This window comes from Macrotis lagotis, chromosome 3 (genome assembly GCF_037893015.1).
Source record: "Macrotis lagotis isolate mMagLag1 chromosome 3, bilby.v1.9.chrom.fasta, whole genome shotgun sequence".
Classification (NCBI taxonomy): Eukaryota; Metazoa; Chordata; class Mammalia; order Peramelemorphia; family Peramelidae; genus Macrotis; species Macrotis lagotis.
The window spans coordinates 129,496,726-129,518,465 of record NC_133660.1 but is presented as its reverse complement, the minus strand read 5'-3'; the positions used below and the strand labels follow the sequence as shown (position 1 = coordinate 129,518,465).

The window sequence follows — 21,740 nt, the reverse complement described above, 5'->3', positions numbered from 1 at the left end:
GCCAGCCCCGCTGCCTGGGGCCCGGCCCGGCCCGGGGCGGCCCTGGGCCCCGCCCTCTCAGGGCGCAGGGCAGCGGCTCCCGAGAAGCGGGGCCGGGCCGGGTGGGGGCGGGGCGGGGCCGGGTGGGGGCGGGGCGCGGCGGGGCGGAGCCCGGGCCGCAGCCTCAGCCTCCCGGCGCGTCCCTGTGGGCGCGGCTGGGCTTCTGCCTGGCCCCGCCCCGAGGCTCTCCGTCCTGATTGGCCGGCCGCGGCTCGGTCCCGCCTCGCTGTTTTCCTCTTCTCGCTCCTTGGCCGCCTGGGGCTCCGGGACAGCCGCAGCCTCGGGAGAAGCGGCCGCAGGTAAAGCCGCGGCGAGGCGCGGCGCGTCAGACGGCCGAGGCGCAGGCGCGCAGGCGGCCCTGGGAGAGGCGTGGGGGCGGGGGAGGGCCGGTGCCGGCGGCGGGCGCATGCTCAGTGGAGCGGGAGGCGGCCCAGTGGCGCTGGTGGTTGGGCTCCGGCTCGGGCTGCGGACCTCGGCTCCGTCTGATCCCTCCCCCCGGCGCCTCCGGCGGCAGGTGAGGCCCCGCGGGGCCGGGCCGGCCTGGGGACGAGCCCCGCGGCCCCGGGCCGGGAGCGGCGGAGGAGGGTGGGGGCGGGGGCGGCCGAGGCGGCGGGGCGCGGCGGGGGCGGGAGGGCGCTGCGGGCGGGCACCCCGCCGCGGGCCTCGGGGCGGCGACGCCGAGGAGGGGAAACTGAGAAACTGAGGCCGGGCCGGCCGCCCCCCGCGGCCCCCGCCTCATGCCGAGGCCCCCGGGAGCTCCCCGGCCCGGCTGGGGGGGCGGGGAAAGAGGCGGGGCCCGCCGGCGGCGCGGGAGGGGCCGCGGCGGGAGGCCGGGCCCGGGCGGGCGGACGGGCCCGGGCGGGCGGGCGGGCACGCGCCTCTGTAGGAAGCGGGCTGCGGCGGCGCCAGCACGGCGTGATGCCACGCCGCTTTAAAGGACGCCGCTTGGTAATGCCTGGCGGAAAGCGATAATAGACCCTTTTTTTATTGCAAGGAATGTCGGTGAAACCTATAGGCAGAAAGGGACTCTTGCCGAATTGGTGCTCCGTGCCCTCCGCTGCCCAGGCTAATTGCATTTTGAGTTATTATGTGACGCCTAAGGTTGGCTGAAAGTGGACATGAGGAGAGGGATGAGAACACCTGTAGAAAGTATTGCATTTTTCAGGGCCTCAGACACTTAATAATTTAATAATGACGTAGCGGTGTGACCTTGGCCAAGCCACTTAACTCCATTTGCCTTGCAAAACCTAAAAAAGAAAGTATTCCTTTTTTTAAAAAAAAATTTTTAGGGGCGGCTAGGTGGTGCAGCGGATAGAACACTGGAGTCAGGAGTACTCGAATTCAAATGCGGCCTCAGATATTTAATAATTACCTAGCCGTGTGGCCTTGGACAAGCCTGGCAAAAAAAACCTAAAGGTTTCAAAAATGTTCTTTTTTTCAAAGCGATGGGGTTAAAGCCTTTTGCTCAGGGTCACACAGCTAGGCAGTGAAGTGTCTGTGGTCTAATTAGAACTCAGATCCTCCTCACTCCAAGGCAGGTGCTCTATCCACTGCCCCACCTAGCCACCCTAAAAGTATTCATTCTTGATCAAAATGACCATCCAGAACACTTCCAAAGTAATAGTACCAAAAATTCCAAATCATCTTAGAATTAGTGTCTTCTTATATTTAAGATAAATTTTTTGTCTTACTAACATTTCCCACTTATATATTGGATAAGTAAGAATTGGGCCTCATGTCATTGTAGTGATCATTAATTTAGCATTCTCAAAAGTTCATCACTGGAAGGTATATACACACAAAAACTTAACTAAGCCTGAATTTTTTAACAAGCAAAATATTCCTGTCATTTTGCAAGTAAGTTATGAATATTCTTACAGTTCTTTCACATGACTGCTGCTTAGCACATTGGGAACTTTAGGCAAGCCCCTTAATCTCTGTGGGCCTCAGTTTCTTTATCTCTTAAAATAAGGGAATTGTTCTTCTAGCTCCAATTATGATCCTAGGACAGCTATTGTGATCACCTTCAAAACTACCAATGAATATTGAACACATAAAATGCTGTACCCAACATGTTCAAAGCAAACCAAATGTTGAATCACGTCACAAAAGACAATCACTGTAGAAGATTCTAAAGTTCTCAGTCTAACAAGAAAGATGACTGCCATACTTCCTTTTTTTACAAGGTACCCTTGTTCCTTAGAGCAGGGACTGTTTTGTTTACCTTTCTTTACATGCATATCCCTTAGCACATGGCAGGCACTTCATAAATGCTTATTGACTGACTTCAGTCTGGAAACAAATATTTATTTCTGCAGTTAGGTTGTTGGAATTTTTCCATATAGGAATAATCTTTGGTAAAACATTTAATATTACTTATTCAGTTCATCCAACAAGGCTACCCACCAAGCACTGTGCTGAAAGCTGAGAAAAGGGAATCATTTCCGAATTCAAGCTGATATTTTTTTTGGGGAAACATCAACACAGATAGGGAGATACAAAATAGATGCAAATTAAGTTGTTAAAGAACAAGTAACAAGATAATGTAGCCGGCCTCCTACAGAAATACTTGAGTTGACCTTCAAGAGAAAATAGGGACTATAAAAGGGGGTCAAGTCCAGGCATGTGGACTGTACAGATTCAAGATGATGATGAAAAATAGAATGACTTTTTATAGAACAGCAAATAGACCAGTTTGCATGTACAGAGCACATATTGAAATGTGCCACAAATCCAGAAAGATAGACCAGAGCCAGAGTATAAAGGGCTTGACATGTAAAAGAGAGGACTAATCAGACTAATCACCTGTTGGGTGTCACTGGAACTTCTCTAGAGAAATGGCATGGGATTCATGGGATTCACCCATACTTTAGTGACATCAGTTTGGCAGATTTATGGAAGATAGATTATAGAGGAGAGAGACTGAAGATTGAGGCTCAATTGTAATGGTCCAAGTGAAAGGGAAAGATTTGAGATAGAACCGATGAGACTTAATAATTGGTACTTTTTGTTGGACCTTAGTTCTTGTAGAGGGTCATGACAAGTCATCAGCCTCACTTTCTCCTCCAGAGCCATCTGGATGCAGTGGCCTGATAGGAATCAGGAGGCAGACAGGGGCAGCTGGGTGGTGCAGTGGATAGAGCATGGGCCCGAGTTCAAATCTAGCCTTAGTCATTGCCTAGCTGTGTGACCTTGGATGTCACTTAACCCCATTGCCTTGCAAAAACTAAGAAACAAAAAAGCCTCAGAAATTATAATCAATAAAGTTGTGCAAAAGCAGAATAGGTTGTTTAGGAGGTGATAGGGAGAGGAGGCAGAGTTAAGTTTACTCCCATCTGACTCCAAGACCAGTGCTCTATCCACTACAACACAAAGCTGCCCTTGACAATTGGTTAGGAAGAGGTAGAACTGTAGGGTAGAGCTGAAGCTGTTTCCAAAGTTGTAGATCTTGGTGACTGGAAAGATGGTATTTTCAGCAGATTTAAAGAAGTTAGGGAAAGGGGGGGAGTGTTTTAAAGATGTTGAAATTTACGTTTCTACAAAAATTCCTTTCCTTTGGTAATGTGAGTACCAAGCTCAGGACTTTCTAGGTGATGTAAAAAATCATAGAGCCCAATGAAGTCACAGGACTGCCACCTCTGGGCTTTTTTCCTCACTTGTTTTAAGTTGAGAGAGCTGAATTAATCACCAGGATCTCTTCCAGGTTTTCAGGGGTTGGTTAGTTGAATGTTTGGGAGCTGATGAAATCATCAAAGATATAGAGAGGGAAGAAGTCCAAGAAAGATTGATGGGTTACTTTTCTACATAAAGGATGGGACAGGGCAGGGATCTGGCAATGGGCAAATAATAAGGAATGGAGAAATGGGAAGATCGGGGAGAAAACTTTAGGAAAACAAATAGAAACCTTGAGGGGGGTGGTAGGGTTAAATACGTAGGCCTTCTAAAAAATCAGTTAGGGGGTTGAGACTTTTCCTTCCCTACAGTCTGGCATATTTTTAATGTCTGAAGTTACTGAAGCCTAATTTTAATTTTATAATAAAATAAGGCAAATATATTCCATTAACTATTAAATATAAATTTTGAATGGTGATTTGTTATATATACCCTCAGTTGCATTTTAGTTTTTAAATCCATATATGAGAGCACTATTTGTATTAGAAGTTGTAATGTTTAAGTACAAATATGTTGAGAGTGAAGATAAAACTCAGTGGCAACTTCAGTTGCAAAGGAATTTTCCAAGGGCCCTATAATGGATGGCTCTGATGCTTTGTTCTCTCCTCAGTAAGTGGCCATTATTATATTCACATAATGCTAAGATAGACCAAAAATATCCTAGAAAAAAATGTAATATTTTAACATCAACTTTATTCAAGCCATATTGCTTTTTGACATTGTCTACTGAATCCTCTGCCAAAGACTGCAAAGCTGAATCTACTCAATTCATTTCCTTTTTTTTCTCCCCTCCCCCATGCTCCCATTTTTGTTTGGGCCTTTATACAGAAACAGCCTATATTCAAGAGTAAAAGGATCTTTGGTCATATGATGGAATAGGGATAGGGACTGGTATCTCAAAACCACTACTATGATGAATTTGTAGATGAACAAACTCCCATCTCACAAAAAAGGAGGCATACTGACTTAGTTTTTAAAAGCACCAAATCTTGGCCTTGAGGCCACCTTTCTAATCATTTCACCAGGTCTTATAGTCATATAATGCAATAAGGAAACCAATGACTATTTTTTTTTTACAATTAAAATAAGTTTTTCTTACACAAGCATGCCCTTTTTTTTTCACTTCTGCAGAATATTCATCAAAGATCCTATATTCAAGGAAAAGTTTACATTCTCAGAGGATGAATGCTGACATGGATGGTATGGTTACTATTTTTATCCTTGGGGTTCATTGTTTAATGGCTTTATTTTGCTCCATAACAATTATCTTAATTTTTTTTCTTTTAACCACAGCTGTTGAGGCTGAGAATCAGGTGGAATTGGAAGAGAAAACACGACTTATAAATCAGGTGTTGGAACTGCAGCACACACTTGAAGGTTAGGAACTTGCACTTTTTTGTAGGTGTTTGCAAGGCAATGGGGTTAAGTGGTTCACCCAAGGCCGAATAGCTAGGTAATTATTAAGTGTCTGAGGCCACAGGTACTCCTTGTTCCAGGGCCAGTGCTCTATCCACTGTGCTGCCACCCCAGAAACTTGCATATTAATTTTTTTTTGAACAAAGGTGTAATCAACAGGATTCATTGACACTGTACATATGATTAGAGGAATACCTTAAAAACCCTTCCAAAAAAGACATTTAACATATTGTTGTAAAATTCATTGCTTACTTTTTGTCCCCTTCACAAGTCAGCATTAGCTATTTGGGAAAAAGGAAAATGGCATCTCAGTGGTAGCATAGTAAAAAGAGTAGGACATCAGTCAGGAGAGACATGAATTAAAATTTATCCTTGACTCTTAGTTGAGTGACCAGAGGTCATAATATTACCTGTAATGGCCTAACAGGCTTGTTGTGGGGTTCAAAAGAAATAACATAAAATTGCTTCATGAATATTCATTTTTATTGAATTGAGTTCTTGATTTGATCTTGTATATTTGGAACTCATTTCTCATTTTGTCTTACACAAAAAAGGTAGCTGAATTTTAAAAAATTCTTTGTTAACATTTATCAAGGTCCATGAAGGAGGGGTATTTTTACTAATACTTTTCCTAGGAAAATTGTAAAAAAGTTCGGTTATTCTCTATTTTCTCAACTAATCCAGCCAACAAAGTATCTAGAAAATAAAGACAATGCATGGAACATTTTTAATCTGTGAAGTTTTTAAAAATTAATATGATTTCCAGATGAAGTGACTTTAGGGTTCGGGATTGAATAATTTCATTGGTATAGGAAGAAATCATACCAGTGTAATACCTTCTATGCAAGTTTTAAGATTTGTGATGGGCACTGAGAGAATGAATGATTTGCTCTTCCCCCCCCCAGGGGGTCACAGTCAGCCAGCATGGGTTGGTTGGAGTAGTGACTTGAACCTAAAACTTACAAACTTCAAGGTTGCTCATGAGGTAGTGGAAGTTTTATTTACCACCACTTTATAGATAAGGAGACTGAAGTTCAGAGATTGTGACTTGCCTATGATTAGACAAATGTAAAGTGACTGAGCTGTTAAATCCATGGGTTTTATTTTAATACCTTTCTAACTTACCTTTTAACCCTAATTGTTGAGATTTTAGACATATTGTAGCAAAGTAAAATTTTATTACATTGCAGTTCTTAGTATAGGCATCCATTGAGAATCTTTTGAAAATTAATATAAAATATGTATACTGTGGCTAAATGGGAAAAGATATGCTTGTCAAGAAAGCAACATAGCTTGAATAAAATGGAGTTAATATTTATTATAATACTGCATTACTTTTCTGGGATGTTATTGGCCTATCTGAGCATTATTTGAATGTAATAATGACCATTTGTTGATAAATTTAACCTTTGCATTTCTATATCTGTAAGTTAAAAAGCTTTGCAGCATTCCCTTCCAAAAAAAACGGTTACCTGGGCCAGTCTCAAAATTCAATATGCTTAAAAAGCATTTTTTTTAGGTTAGCAAATATAGTTTTACTAAAAATACATTCTGGTGTTAAGGTAATTAAGAACTTCTTTGTCAGCTTTTTGTTGTCTCTGAACTGAAATGAGAAAAGAGTTATCACAATGAAAAATGTATAAACATTTACTACTGACTGAAACAATTCCACATTTATTTCATATATTAAACTGTTGCTGTCTTAAAATTTTTTGGTTAGATCTTTCTGCACGAGTAGATGCAGTCAAGGAAGAGAATCTGAAACTGAAATCAGAAAACCAAGTTCTTGGACAATATATAGAAAACCTTATGTCTGCATCTAGCGTTTTCCAGACAACTGACACAAAAAGCAAAAGGAAATAAGGAGTTGGTCCCTGATTTACTTCTTAGTATTGCTGCTGGGCTTGCTTTTCTCCTTTTCAATCTTCATAGGCTCTCTACAGATTAAAAAACACTAGTTTGTGGCATAGGCAAGTTGAGACCACTAACATAATTGGAGGTACCAGTGAGTTTATGTATATGTTAGACTTCGAAATGTGTAAACATTGTAGACAATATTAGAATTGCATATATTTGTTAAGAAAATATGAAGATAAATGTTTGTCATTATTGGATTTAATTTGTAGGGTTAAGCAAATGGCTAACTTGTATAACAGAATCACTTAAAGCTAGAAGTTAATAAAATAACTTCTGTTTTGTGGAAAAGTGACCAAAATCATATTCTAAAATGTATAGCTTTATCAAACTTGCCAACCATCTTGTGCCTCTTTTCATTATTATCTTCTCATCACCACTTACCCTAACATGTGGTCACTTAATCTATATACCTATTTAGATAGAACTAAATAAAAACTTTTTTCAACTGGGACATATATAATTTGATGAGTTAGGTCTCTTGGCTTGTCTCTAATAGACTAAAGAAAATAGACAAAGGATATTAAGAACCTTTATTTGATGTGAGAAATTTGTTACGCATAATCATAATAGTAACACATTTCACAAAAATAATTCCAGATTACATCTCAAAAGTAAATATATGAGCAAACTATAAACAAATTAACTCCAAATCCATCCCAGTCCTTGCCGAAGTCTAGTCTCTTTATTCAGGTTGAGGTGTCATTTCAGAGAAAGTATAGTAGGAGTGTATAGTAAGTTGTTTAAGTCTAACTGTCCATTCCAGTGTCCAGGAAGTCACATTTGCAAAAAATTTTTAGAATTTATCAGTATTACATGCTTAAAATGGCAAGGTTTTGCTTAATATTTTGAACTTAAATTATTTTCAAACCCAACCATTTGGGTTTCAGGCATGTTTTGGTTAAAAAAAAATTAATTCTAGTACAGATTCCACTTTAGCAAGGGGATCTGAGTATCTGTTGAGAATTCAGTGTAAAGATATTTTAGTGATGGCAAAGGGAAGGGGAACCTACGATTGTCAGTTTAAATATTGGCTTTATTAGATTAGATAGAGCCACTTTTAATCAAGGAGTGTTTTTTTTTGTATGGCTAAGAAATTAGTGATTTTAGCTGTGTGTGTAGTGTGTGCGTGTGTGTGTGTGTGTGTGTGTATACAAAGATATATATACATCAAAGTAAACATTTTGCATCCCATTTGTGAACTTTTATCTAATTTATGAACACTTTAAACTGTATTGCCAATTCTGAATTTCTGTTAAATAAAAACTTTTTAAAAAAAATTTTTGTGTGATTTAATGTGGTAATCAAAACGTGTGTCTTATTTTTCTCTAAAATGTCCAGTATATGCCACAACCTTCAGGATTCCCTCATTCTCATTTCTATCAACAAACATGTAAACCATTTCTAGTGAGATTGTGGTTCTGGTCAGATGCTGCCAATCAGTTGCTGCTTACCCGGCTGAACCAATACTGCAACACAACCATATGGGCTGCTGAACATCCTTGTGAATGATTTTAATTTAGCAAACTATACCATTACTATTTTCATCTAGTTTATTTCTGATGCATAATTTTAGACTTTTAAGGTAAAATTTTCTTGAAACTCTTAAGTTATCAGAAAGTTTCCTTTTTGTCAACATCTAAAATGAAAATTTTCTTTATTTTTATTCTTTTTTTATTTTGTTTTACAATTTCCCCCAATCTTACTTCCCTCCCCCCACCCCCACAGAAGGCAATCTGTGAATCTTTACATTGTTTCCATGGTATACATAAAATGAAAATTTTCTACTCTAATCTAAAATGTATTAGTTTTTTACTAAATTTGCCTTCAGATTTCTGTCATATAGTTTAGAAGACAAAGATTTTATATTCATTCAATAATGCACTAATGGGCTGTGAACAATAACCAGAAAATGCTATTTCTGGTTATTATGATGGCTGCTCTGAGACTATAAACTGTACAAAGAATCTTAGAGGAGGTTGCTAAAATAGTAGGAAGGACCTAGGAAAAAAAGCTGGAGAGAAAGAAATGCTAGTTTGATAACAGTTAAGAGCCAATTAAATCCCTTAGTGGCAAAAAAGAAAAAGAGGGATATGTTTGTGTCACAAGAGGAATTCTCCAATAGTTTACTTCAGTGTATACTTTACTTAAGGAGGCATGTTAGTTTCTAGTGTTTTAGGTGTTAATGATGTTATAATTTATAGAAACATTATGAATAGGTATTTGGTCAAACAACTCTAATACAGGTAAGATTCGAACGGAAACTGAAAGAAAATTGTGCATGAATGCTAAATAACTTAGTAATTTAATATATTATCAGAACACTGGTGCATTAACTGGACCATTAACCTAAATTTCATTTGTAATGATTAAGTTTAGCAAATGATTTATTCAGTATTATGATTATATTCTAAGTGAAATTCAGTCTTTTGTACCAAGTAAATTTAAATCAAATCAAGGCTATTCTTAAAATAAGGAAAACCTAGCTAAGGCTTATCTTTGTCAAGTTAAAAAGCCTCCACTTAAAGGCCAATTCAAAAGAAAAAGCAAAATGTACTTATTTTACTCATTTATTTGAGAATAGAATGACATGCAAACCAATTTAAAACAAAAAGGCTAGTTGGGTGGTAAAAGGAAAGCTATACCTTTAGATTAAAAATACATGACAAACTTGGATATGTCTACTGTACTGCAATACAACTGGTACAGAAATATAACTATTGAACCAATCAACTATCATTCAGGACTAAACATTCATAGAATCTTAAGAATGTCCCCTCCAATCAAGTCTCTGTAGGCCCTCATTAGCTTGATCAAAAATAATAATGGGAGCAAATCTATTATAACTTAGGCAAATAAAACTTTAGTAAGACTTTGAAAAAATAAAATATTAAGGCATAGAATGAGCAAGTGTGAATAATTCCCTAAGTTGTAGAGGTTCATTTTTTTTAAAAAAGATTTTCATTTATAATTCTAAATTTATATCCACTCTAGAGAAAATCCCAGAGCATTATTTAGTTTGGAGAAAGTCCTTTCAAAACAAAGAGGCTGACTATAAACTATCTAAGATTCTATGTTAATAATCACCACCAATTCAGTATATGACAATTATTTTCAATCTTATTATAAAGGGAAAATAGGTTCCCATTAGTATTAAGAACACTGTACAAAAATGAAATTTATGGAAAAAATGGAGGAATCCAATATATGGTAAAAGGTTTTTCAATTAGGAATTGCTTTTTTAAAGCAATAGTTCATTTTAATTAAAGGATATAACTAGATGTGAAAGAAAACAAAAGGTCTTGAAATAGTTAAAAAAAGACATTTTAATATAACTTAGCATGTGACTGGACAAACAACTATAATTTAAGACATGTTAAAATGGTAATAAAATATCTGCCCTACTCACTTCAGGGGACAATGTCACTATATGAAAAGGATTTGAAATCTTAAACAGTACAAAAAAATTTTAAATTAATTGTGACTGATGTCTTTCTTGTTCAGCCACCAACATCTAGAATGACCAGCTAAACAGAAATATTCAAAAGCTTTCCCCACAATAATTTATCTCTTGAAAAGGAAAATATTTTTTTTCATTTTTATTAAGAGCAATGAATATTTAGTAAATATTTTTCCAACAGAGTAAGGTCATTCTGGCTCAAAACTATAAAAGCTTGAAAAATTAATCTGTACACCATTCTCTTTAATAAAATTTAAGATCTTTCCATTCAAATGTAAGATATGTTGCACCAATAACCAGTGATTCCATGAATGACACTCAGACAAGTCAACTTGTCTGTCAACAAAGCACCTCTTAAATTACTACTTGTTATTAATAATAATTTATAGTAATTTAACAAATTTACTTGTTAACAACTGACCATAACCATAAACTTGACACAAACTAGGTAAATGTAGGCCATGAACAAATACTTTAAATTGTTGAGAACCAAATAAAACTGCAAAAAAATCTTTATTACATTTAGTTCTGTACAATCAAAAACCCCATCCCACTTTTGAGTAGGCAATATATAACTAATTGTGCTCAGTTTTGCCATTTTCAGTGAATGCAAAACACAAACTAATCTGTCCAATTGCAGTGGAGAAGATATTCATTTGTTACGTGTTTTAAAGAACTAAAAGTTACCTCCAAATGACTAAATAAATTCTAATGATATTATGCTCTTAAATCTGTTATTCAACTTGCCATTTTTCTTTTATTCTAAACTAAAACACCAGGCAACTTCAGAAAGTGTTTCTCCTCAAAAGGAAGATTAAAGAAAAATTTAAGAATAAAGAGACTGGCTATTGGGAGCAGGAGGTGGAGAAAGAGTCAAGTCCAATGATTGGCATATCTATGATGGCATGCCAAATTTCTCTTTCAGGAATTAAAAAAAATTTTTGAAAAGTATTTCAGTCTTTTCTTACTCTTCTTTTACGTACTGACTTTACTGGTCCATCTCCAGAACCTGTACTTTCATCAGCTTCTTTCATCTAAGAAAAAAGAAAATAGATTAATTCTGTTTTCAAGTATTTTTCATCTTAAGAAAAAAGAAAATAGATTGATTTTGTTTTCAAGCACTTTGCTTTGGCCATCTTCCATAGCTGGACTGAACTCCCTATTCACCTCTGACCTTTGGAATTCCTTCCAAGTTTCCTTCAAGATTCAACTCAAGCACTACTTTCTCATGAAAACTTAACTGATGCCCATGACTACTAATGCCTGCCAGCCAAAAATATCTTATAATCATTTTTTGTGTCTTCTATATATACTTATATTAAGCAAATGCCATCTTCCCCCATTAAAATGTTATTTCTTTGAGAGCAGGGGCAATATTGCTTTTATTTTTGTATTTCTAGTACTTAGTAGGTATTTAATAAATGCTTATTGATTGACTTTATATTTAGATTCCATTCATTTTGAATTAATTTTCCATGTCATTCACAGCAATTTTAACAATAGAAAGTAAGGTTCTTTTTAAAATTTTTTTCCCAATTATATGTATAGACAATTTTTAACATTCATTTTTCAAAAACCGAGTTCCAAAATAGGCTAAATGGTAAAAGATGCCCAAAAATTCAATGGAAGAGGGGCGGCTAGGTGGCGCAGTGGATAGAGTACTGGCCCTGGAGTCAAGGAGTACCTGAGTTCAAATCCCACCTCAGACACTTAATAATTACTTAGCTGTGTGTGTGGCCTTGGGCAAGCCACTTAACCCCATTGTCTTGCGAAAACCGGAAAAAAAAAATTCAATGAAGAAAAGAACTTGACCAAATGGAGAAAAATATACAAAAATTCATTGAAAAACAGAATTTCTTAAAAAGTAAATTGGTCAAATAGAAAAGGACACACAAAAACTCATTCTTCTCAGAATTCTTTAAAAATTAAAAGAGGCAAATAGAAGCTAAGAAGCCAATAAAAATCAAATGAATAAAAAAATAGAAATGTAAAAGATTTTACTGGAAAAGCAGTTGACCTGGAAATATACTGAGGAGAGATAACTTAAGAATTATTGGACTACCTAAATGCCATGATTAAAAAAAAAGAGCCTATATATCAAATTTCAAGAAATTATTAAGAAAAAATGCTTGATTATTCTAGAACCCAGAGGGTAAAATAGAATTTGAAAAAATCCACTAATAATTTCCTGAAAAAGATCTCAAAAATGAAAACTCCCAGGAATATTATAGCCAAATTCCATTCCTCCTAGGTCGAGGAGAAAATATTGCAAGCAGTCAGAAAGAAATAATTCAATTAGCAACATTTAACAGGTTCTACATTAAGGGATTGTAGGGTTTAGAATGTGATATTCTGGAAGGCAAAACAGCTTGGATTACAACCAAGAATTACCTACCCAGCAAAACTGAACAAATTCTTTCAGGGGGGAAAAAAAAAGATGAACATTCAATGAAATTAAGGACTTACAAACTTTCCTGATAAAAGATCTGAACTGAACAGAAAATCTGATCTTTAAATATGAGACTCAAGTGAAGTATAAAAAGACAAATAGGAAAGGCAAATCATAAGGGACCTAATGATGTTGAACTGCTGGTATTCCTGCATGGGAAGATGATACTGATAATTCATATGTACTTTCACATTTCTAGGGCAGGAGGAGCATATGTAAACAAGGCACAGATAGGAGCTGAATATGAAAGGGAAAGGGGAAGGTAATTCACATAAAAAAGACAAGAAAAAGCTTTTCCAGTGGAGTGGAGGAGGGGAGCTGAGATGTGAGTGACCCTTAGTCTCATCAAAATTGGCTCAGAGAGGGAATAACATACACACTCAATTGGGTATAGAAATTTATCTTACCCTAGAGGAAAGTTAGGACAGGAAGGGGGTGAATCAGAGAAAGAAGGGGGAGAGTGACAGAAGAGAGGGAAGATTGTGGGAGGTAGTAGTCAAATACAAATAACTGACACAGTTCCAGTTGCTGGCTACAGTTTCCTACTATTTGCTATTCTCAAGAGTTCTTTTATAATGAGATAACAATAAGCAGCATCAATTAATGAATATCCTCAATGCCTTCTGCAAACAGGGCCTTATCAGTCTATAGATTACCTCACACCTGAGTTTACAAGTTCTATTCATCTTGTCCCTTATCTTAATCATTCAGTCAAGCTGTTTAGAATCTTTTTCTGGATCAGGGAAAAATGCATCCCATTTCCATTTGTCTGGTTCTCATCTTATTTCTATTGTGTGGTTGAGGAGGCAGACCATAGAAATTGCCTTAATGCTCAAAGAAGCCAGGTAGTTATCTTATTTGGTCCTCACACTATCCTTGAGAAGTATGTGCTATTATAATTTATATTTTTTGGTTAAGGAAACTGGGGCAAAAAGGTGAAGTGACTTTCCCAGGATGAAGATGGATTTTACTAGCTATCCCAAAGAACCTGGTGTTCTATCACCCACCTCCTATCTGTATACAGTTTTTCTCCATACCTTCATTTATTCCCTTCTCCAAGTCTACCTTTAAATTATTCCTAAGGCTTAGTTCAAAGGTTGAATTCTCTATGAAGTGTTTCCTGATTTCTTTAGCTATCAGTGTACTCTTCCTCTTCAAATACAAAGACTCTAATCTCCTCAAGAATCCCTTTCAATTCCTAATTTTTACATGTGAATACATTTCTCACATTTTCCCTAACAAAACGTAAGCTTCTGGAAGGTTGGGATTTTTTTGGTTTTTGTTATGATATCCCCAACATGTAGCCATCAGGTTCTAACATAGGTGCCTAATCAGTACTTATTAAACTGAAATAAAGGGAACAAAGAAGCTTCTATCAGACCACTACACTACTATACTTTTCATTGATAAGTCCATGCCTTGTTTTTTCACCTATAGAATGGCAGAGGTGGATGTATTGGATTCTCAAGAGCCCAGCTTGATGCCTTTCATCTTTGGAAGGCAGCGTGGCCCAGAGGGACAAGTACTTCTCTAACACTTGTGGGATGCATCAAAGCAACCCTAGAGAAGCTATGAAGGCACAAGCCTGCACTGTCAAGGGAAATTTCCTCATCAGAAGAATCATCTGTGTGCTATTTTTACTGCTATCTCTATACCACTTTGATGCAACTTAATTGACTTCATCCAGATATATGTAACAGAAAAATAGCTTATCTTATTAACTTATTTAAAAAATTTAAAATGCAATTTTATTCAGAATTATGAACTGAATTATTTGTGGTTTCAGTGATATTTGATTTTTTAAAAAAATTCCAGGGGTGGCTAGGTGGCTCAGTGAATAGAGTACTGGCCCTGGAGTCAGGAGTACCTGAGTTCAAATCCAGCCTCAGACACTTAATAATTACCTAACCGTGTGGCCTTGGGGCAAGCCACTTAACCCCATTGCCTTGCAAAAAAAAAAAAAAAATCCCAGTAGGGAGCTACCCTTTTTAAGTACTAATTATTAAAGGACTAAGTACTCTAATTAAAGAGATGATTATTAATGTAATTCCATTTCAAATGATGATACAAAATGTTTTTTAGTAAAAAAAAAAAAACTGACATCGCACACCAAATGCTTCAACAGATACTTTCTTTGATTCTCATAACCCTGTTAAGGTATAAACAGGTATTACTGTCACCATTTTATGGATGTGGCCACACTGTGAATGAGTGGTGGGGCAGTGACTCTAGTCCAGCGCTCTCTCCATGACAGGCAAAATAAATGTCATACTAAAAATCCTTGGGCAAAAATCCATATAAAAAGGTTTATGAATACCAAACACAGTTCTCTAGGTACAAAGTGTCCAATAAATATATATTGAGCCATGTTCCTAATATATGTCAATAAGACATTGTCATTAAAAAACAAATCTATTTTCACACCTCTCATTAGAGAAAAATGGTTTTTCTAAGATCAAAAACAATACAGCCTTAGACACTTAATAATTACCTGTGTGACACCTTGGGCAAGTCACTTATCCCCCATTGCCTTTCAAAAACCAAAAAAAAAAAACCCATTAAAAAAAACTTTACCAAAAAAACTCTTTAGTACAGTTCTTCTATTTTAAAAATGGGTACAGTACAAACTATATCAATGACTAAGCATCCTCACTGTTGTAATAGGAATTAAGATAATGTTACCCTCAATATTTTCCTAACTTCCTTGAAGACAAATTTACATCAATAATGAAGGCTTCTTGGAATGTTAAGAGAAAGTATGATGAAAAATTGATTAGAATTCTTTTTCCTAAGCCTATTTTTAAGAATCCACGACCAATTCAAATCAAAATTATTTCTTCCTATTAAAGTGCTCACCTCATCTTCTGATCCAGATTTGTTGGATTTATTGCCTTCTTCCGGACCTTCCACAGTTTCATTTTCTTCTTCACTCTTTTCTTCAGTTTCTTCATCTTCTTCTAGAATAGATGGCAAGAAATGATTCACTATAAACTCAGAGCTACATTTTAATAACACAAGAGTAAATATAAAAAAACATTTTTTAAAACAAATCTGTCCATTCAAAAATTTTCTTTGTTAAATATAATAACCTTTTTTATTTTGCTAAACATTGTCTTTTGTCATAAATTTTGGTACAAATTATTCATATTTGAAGTATCAGGTATCTATCTAAAGGATAGCTTTAAATACCATATCAATTGTCCAAAAGAAAAAACACAAAAGTAAGAGCTGGAAATCCATTGATTCTTAGATTCCAATGTTCTTTTCTATTATTACTAGATAGCAAAAATCCACTTGTAAACACAAAAATTCAAGCTTCAACCCCATATCTTTCTCCTGAAGCATTAATAAGATAATAGAAGAGCAATTCAAGGGCATATCTTATTTTGATTTACAAGTAAAACATATTAACATTCCATGTGTTCTAAAATTTGAATATCTTCCTAGATGTATAAACATTAGATTACTTGTCACTCTATATTTACTTCTAATGCCTTAAATATTTGCTACTCTTTATCCTAATTCTAGCTCATCTAAATGAATTAATTCCTCTTTAGCACCCTTCTATTTTCAAGTTCTACTAATGCTGATATAAAAATAAAAACAAAAGAAAAACAATTCTTAAGGACACAGGAGATAATTAAATTAACAAACTCTTATTTTTTTTTATTTCTCATTCATATTTTATCTCAGGAAATAAACTATGTAGCATGAAGGTAATATCAAAATAATGTTTCAAAATGAATAATTTTATTGAAACCAAAACCTGCCAGGACATTGGAGTTAAACCACCTTTTTTGGCATTGGGGCTGATACCATGTTCAAGATTAGACCTACAGCAGACCTCAGAGAGTTCCTTCAAATTATAAGTAATCAGAACAGTATGAAGTGAAGAGACACTAGGACCTAGGGTTTGGTTCAGATCTAGCATGTTCAATTAGACTAGTTTTAGGGAGAGCAGGTAGGAAGAAAATTCCAGCAATCCTTGAACAGTGGACATCATGTTCTACAGGAGGACATTTGTTGGTGGCATCTGCCACTGAAAGCTATTTATTTATGATCCAATTCCCCTAAACAGTAGCTCCTTGGCATCCATTACATCTGCACTTTTCTTGCCTCCTTATGGGTCCATATAATAAACAAATCCACTTAAAACAACTAAGGGTAAAACCCTAGAAATTTGACTAGTATCTCTGGAAATTCACCCAATTAAATTTGCTCCTGGGAAGTCAGAATACTAGGAATTTCTAGCCTCACTGGCAAGTTAATATTGTAAGGGATTCTAGAAGTCACCTAATTCAATCCCACCTACCTTCATTAATCCTCTCTACAATATATTTCATATTATACAGCATTTTATTGGACATTCCAACTGATGGTTAACTCACTAAATATAAAGTAACTTGTTCCCTTTTTGAAGTAATATTTCCATTTGTTAGTGCTATTATGAAATTTTTTCTTACAATTCTTTACACTTCTGTAATGGTTGCTTTGCACTTGCTGTAAAGGTTCTAGTTCTGCCACCTGGAGATAGCAAACTGTAGAGTCACTTTTTTCAAAGTGCTACAATGAAAGGTGTGCTAAATTTGGGATGAGTTTCCAGTTTCAAATCCTGGCTCTAATACTAGTTATTGAGCTATAATTTATAGGTAAAATACTGCAGTCTTTCTGGGCTTCATTTTCTTATCTGTAAATAGAAGGGGTTGAATTAGATGGCCTCTAATATTCCTTCCAGGTCTGAATAAAAGATCCTTTGAAATATTTCAAGACATCCAAAATGCATTTCTTTTAAGTCTTCTAAGAGGAGTTGCTAATGAGATCTAAGTACTTTAGATCTCAGTCCTGTCAAGCCAGAAAATATCTTTTTCTTTGCCAAGTGGCACAGGAAGCAACAGATGGTCAATGGGAAGGAGACTGTCACCAGCCACATATCACCAAAACCATAGAAAGGCCTCTCAGACCACTATGACTAGAATTGCTTTAAGCAATATGTTCCTCTTCTGCCTCTGACTTTTGGCCTATGAGCTAAGGTGGATCTATATATGTGAATTATTACAGATAATATCAAAACTAGTACTGATCAGATAACACTCATCTTTTTTATACAGCTAACTCCTCATATAAATCACTATCAACTTACCTTTTTCAATTTCACCATCATCTTGATTTTCTTTTTCCTCTTCCAGGTCTGTAGTGTTCTCTAGGGCTGCCTTTTCCTCTTTCACTTCTTGTTCTAGGGCTCCTTTTGTCTGGGGCTTATGTATGTCAGTTTTTTTGTATCCTGCATTTTCATTTTTTTTCTGTAGTGGTTAACATAAAGCTAATTTCATTACATCTTGTAACTAGTGTCACACCAATAATGAAATATTATTAAAATTTTTCAGAAAGTTTAAATCACTTAATAATGCCAACAGAAATTCCTAAAAAATGAAAAAACTGAGAAAAGAAATCCTATCCATTTATTACCTTTCTTGGCCAGCAAAATAAAGCAATCAAGACCAAAGGCAGCCCTGCTGTCAAGGCATAAATGATCCAAAGCCACCACCGCTCTTCAGCAGCAGTCAGCAACTGAGTGAATACACCAGGCTACAGAGGGGGGAGAAAGGAAAAGAATGGTCATATTTCAAAATTTTTTCTTGTTAAACAGATAGAGACACTTGATTTTACCAAGACAGGTAGGTAAAAGAATATATGAGCAAAAGAGTGTTTTATTATATCATAATATACTTATTAAGAAAATTTTTAAATCAAAAACAAGTTTTATTATAACTTAAGTTTTTTTTTTTTTTTTTGCAAGGCAAATGGAGTTAAGTGGCTTGCCCAAGGCCACACAGTAATTATTAAGTGTATGAGGCCGGATTGGAACTCAGGTACTCTAACTTAAGTTCTAATATTATAATTTAATTTAATATTATTGTAGAAAAAAAATCTTTGCAGAACATGTCAGATCAATATGAGGAAGAATATAAATGTAAAAAATCATTAATAATCAAAGCTATATCATTAGGTTCTAAAAAGGCTTTTGACAAAATAAAACCCTCATTTCTATCAAAAACTCTATACTCATAGGAATAAATTCATTAATGTAGAAAACAGTATTTAATTCTAAGAGTAAATATTATGTGTAATGGGAAAAAGTTAAAGGCCTTTTCAATAAGATCAGGGGATAAAGAACAGATATCCATTATCTCCACTACTATTTAACTAGTTATAGCAATAAAATAAGAAAAAGAAATTAAGGGAATAAGTATATAGAAAGAGAAAACAAAATGTTCACTTTCTGCAGATGCTATGATGGTAGAGAGAATGAACTAACAAATTAAAATAATAATTAATCACTTCACCCAAGTTATAGAATGCAAGATAAATTCACATGAATCATCAGCATTTCCATATTTAAACAACAAAATCCAGAAAGAACTAAAAAAGTTCAAAGTAACTATAAAAGCTATATATTATACCATAGAATCTACCAAGGTTCATCCAGGAAATATTATGATTAACTATAAAACACTCTGTGAAGAAAAAGAGCAAAATAGCTCAAGAAACATTAACTACTCAAGGTTAGGTCAAACCAATATAATAAAAATGACAATACTACCTAAATTAACTTATTCAGTACTTTATCAATTGTACTAGCAAAGGAGTATTTATAGAACCAGAAAAAATAATAATAAAATTTATATGGCGGAACAAAAGGTCAAGGATATCAAGAATAACGATGAAAAGAAGTATTGAAGGAAAAGGATCAGTACCAGATTTCAAACTATACATATTACAAAGCATCTATCATTCAAATGCTTTGAAAAATTTTTTTTTTAAAAAGGGAGAGAATTGTCAGATCAAATTAGGTATATACCATACAGAAGCAAACAAGCACAGTAGCATAGTGTGTGATAAACCCAAAGAACCCAGTTACTAGGAAACAAATCATAATCTCACCAAAAACTGCTGGGAAACAGGACATAAGTATGGCAGAAATTAGGTTGAGACCAACATTTCACACAACATGACAAGATAAATTTTAAACAGATATAAAAAGTCACATACAAACAAATTTGGAAGACCAAGAAAGGAATTACTTTTTGGAGTTAAGAACAGGGAAAGAATCTATTGACTAAATATGTAACAGAACCATAGAAGATAAAATGGACAAATTTTAATTATGTAAAATTTTAAAGGTTTTACACAAATATAAAATAGTATTACATTAGAAGTAAAACAGATAATTGGGGAAAAAACATCTTTGCAAAAAAGTTCCTCTGATGGGGTTCTCATTTACAATACATACAAAAGGAACTGCTCCAAACTAATAAGCTTAAGAGCTATTCCCCAATTGATAAATGGTGAAAAGATATGATTAGACAGGCAGTTTTCAGGGGAAGAACTCTAATAGACATAATAGATGACATAAGAGGAAAATGGCAAGTGGAGGAACTGTGGTAAAACAATATCACTAGTGTACTGCTGACAGAAAAATGGATTTCCTAAAGTCATCCCTGGAAAGGAATTCTGAACTCTGCCCAGAAAGATACCAAATTGTGAAAACCCTTTCACTCAGTTATACCAATACTATTCTTATTTCCCCCAAGAAAAAAAAAATCAAAAAAAGAGATAAAGGTCTTTATGTTCAAAAGTATTTTTGGCAACTAATTTCATAGTGCCAAAAGTTGTAAACTAATGAATTGTCCTCCAATTTGGGAATAAGTAAATAAATTGTGGTATATAAACTTAATGAAATATTACTGTTCCATAAGAAATGATGAAATGGATAATTTCAGAGGAAACTGGGGAGACCTTTATGAAATGATGGACAGTGAAGTGAGCAGAATATTGAGGACAATTTATATAATGATAACATTATGGAGAAAAATAACTATGAAATACTCTAGAATTATAAAATGATAAACAAGTCATAAGAATGAAGATGAAACATCTAATTCCTAAAATGTGGCTAAAATTATCTTAACATATATAAGGTAGGAATTTGTTTTGACAGACTATGAGAAGCTGTATTTTTTTTTGTTTTGAGTTTTACAATTTTTCTCCCAATCTTACTTCCCTCCCTGCCCCCCCAGAAAGCAATCTGTCAGTCTTTATTTTGTTTCCATGTTGTACATTGATCCAAATTGAGTGTGATGAGAGAGAAATCATATCCTTAAGGAAGAAACAAGAAGTATAAGAGATAACAAGATCAGACAATAAGATATCTGTTTTTCCCTCCCTAAATTAAAGGGAATACTCCTTGAAATTTGTTCAAACTCTTTATCTGGATACAGATGGTATTCTCCATTGCAGACAGCCCAAAATTGTCCCTGGTTGTTGCGCTGATGGAATGAGCAAGTCCATCAAGGTTGATCATCACCCCCATGTTGCTGATCAGGTGTACAGTGTTTTTCTGGTTCTGCTCATCTCAATCAGCATCAGTTCATGCAAATCCCTCCAGGCTTCCCTGAATTCCCATCCCTCCTGGTTTCTAATAGAACAATAGTGTTCCATGACATACATATGCTACAGTTTGCTAAGCCATTCCCCAAATGAAGGACATTTACTTGATTTCCAATTCTTTGCCACCACAAACAGGGCAAGTGATGTTTTTATCCTTTTTCATCATCTATGGGAAGCTGTATTAAGGGATTTGATTTTTGTTTTATTTCAAGAGGGAGAACATTAGTTTTGAAAAATACTTGTATATGAATTTTTTTTAATTAAGAACAAGAAATTCTGATGGGTAAGATATTTTAAAGAACTGAATTAAATTTATAAGGTTATAAGTGATTCTCCACTTCA

General features: G+C 35.8%; 2 protein-coding genes across 3 annotated transcripts in view; one reads left to right on the top strand and one right to left on the bottom strand.

The window, feature by feature from the left end:
• The first annotated feature begins 430 nt into the window (after positions 1-430).
• SCOC (short coiled-coil protein) lies at positions 431-8,207 on the top strand. Its single transcript, XM_074229267.1, is given in 6 exon segments — positions 431-480; positions 482-532; positions 534-553; positions 4,843-4,911; positions 5,005-5,088; positions 6,848-8,207. Coding segments are annotated over 6 exon segments (402 nt in total). The 5' UTR covers positions 431-445; the 3' UTR covers positions 6,991-8,207.
• Positions 8,208-10,995: 2,788 nt separating this feature from the next.
• Positions 10,996-21,740, bottom strand: part of CLGN (calmegin) — an 83,758-nt gene continuing 73,013 nt past the window's right edge. For both annotated transcript variants that reach the window (XM_074229266.1, XM_074229265.1), the window contains exons 12-15: positions 18,417-18,536; positions 18,091-18,250; positions 15,807-15,907; positions 10,996-11,535 (exon numbers count right to left, since the gene is read on the bottom strand). In XM_074229266.1, coding sequence (XP_074085367.1) covers positions 11,455-11,535; positions 15,807-15,907; positions 18,091-18,250; positions 18,417-18,536 — 462 coding nt within the window. In that variant the 3' untranslated portion in view covers positions 10,996-11,454. The remainder of the gene's footprint in view (positions 11,536-15,806; positions 15,908-18,090; positions 18,251-18,416; positions 18,537-21,740) is intronic.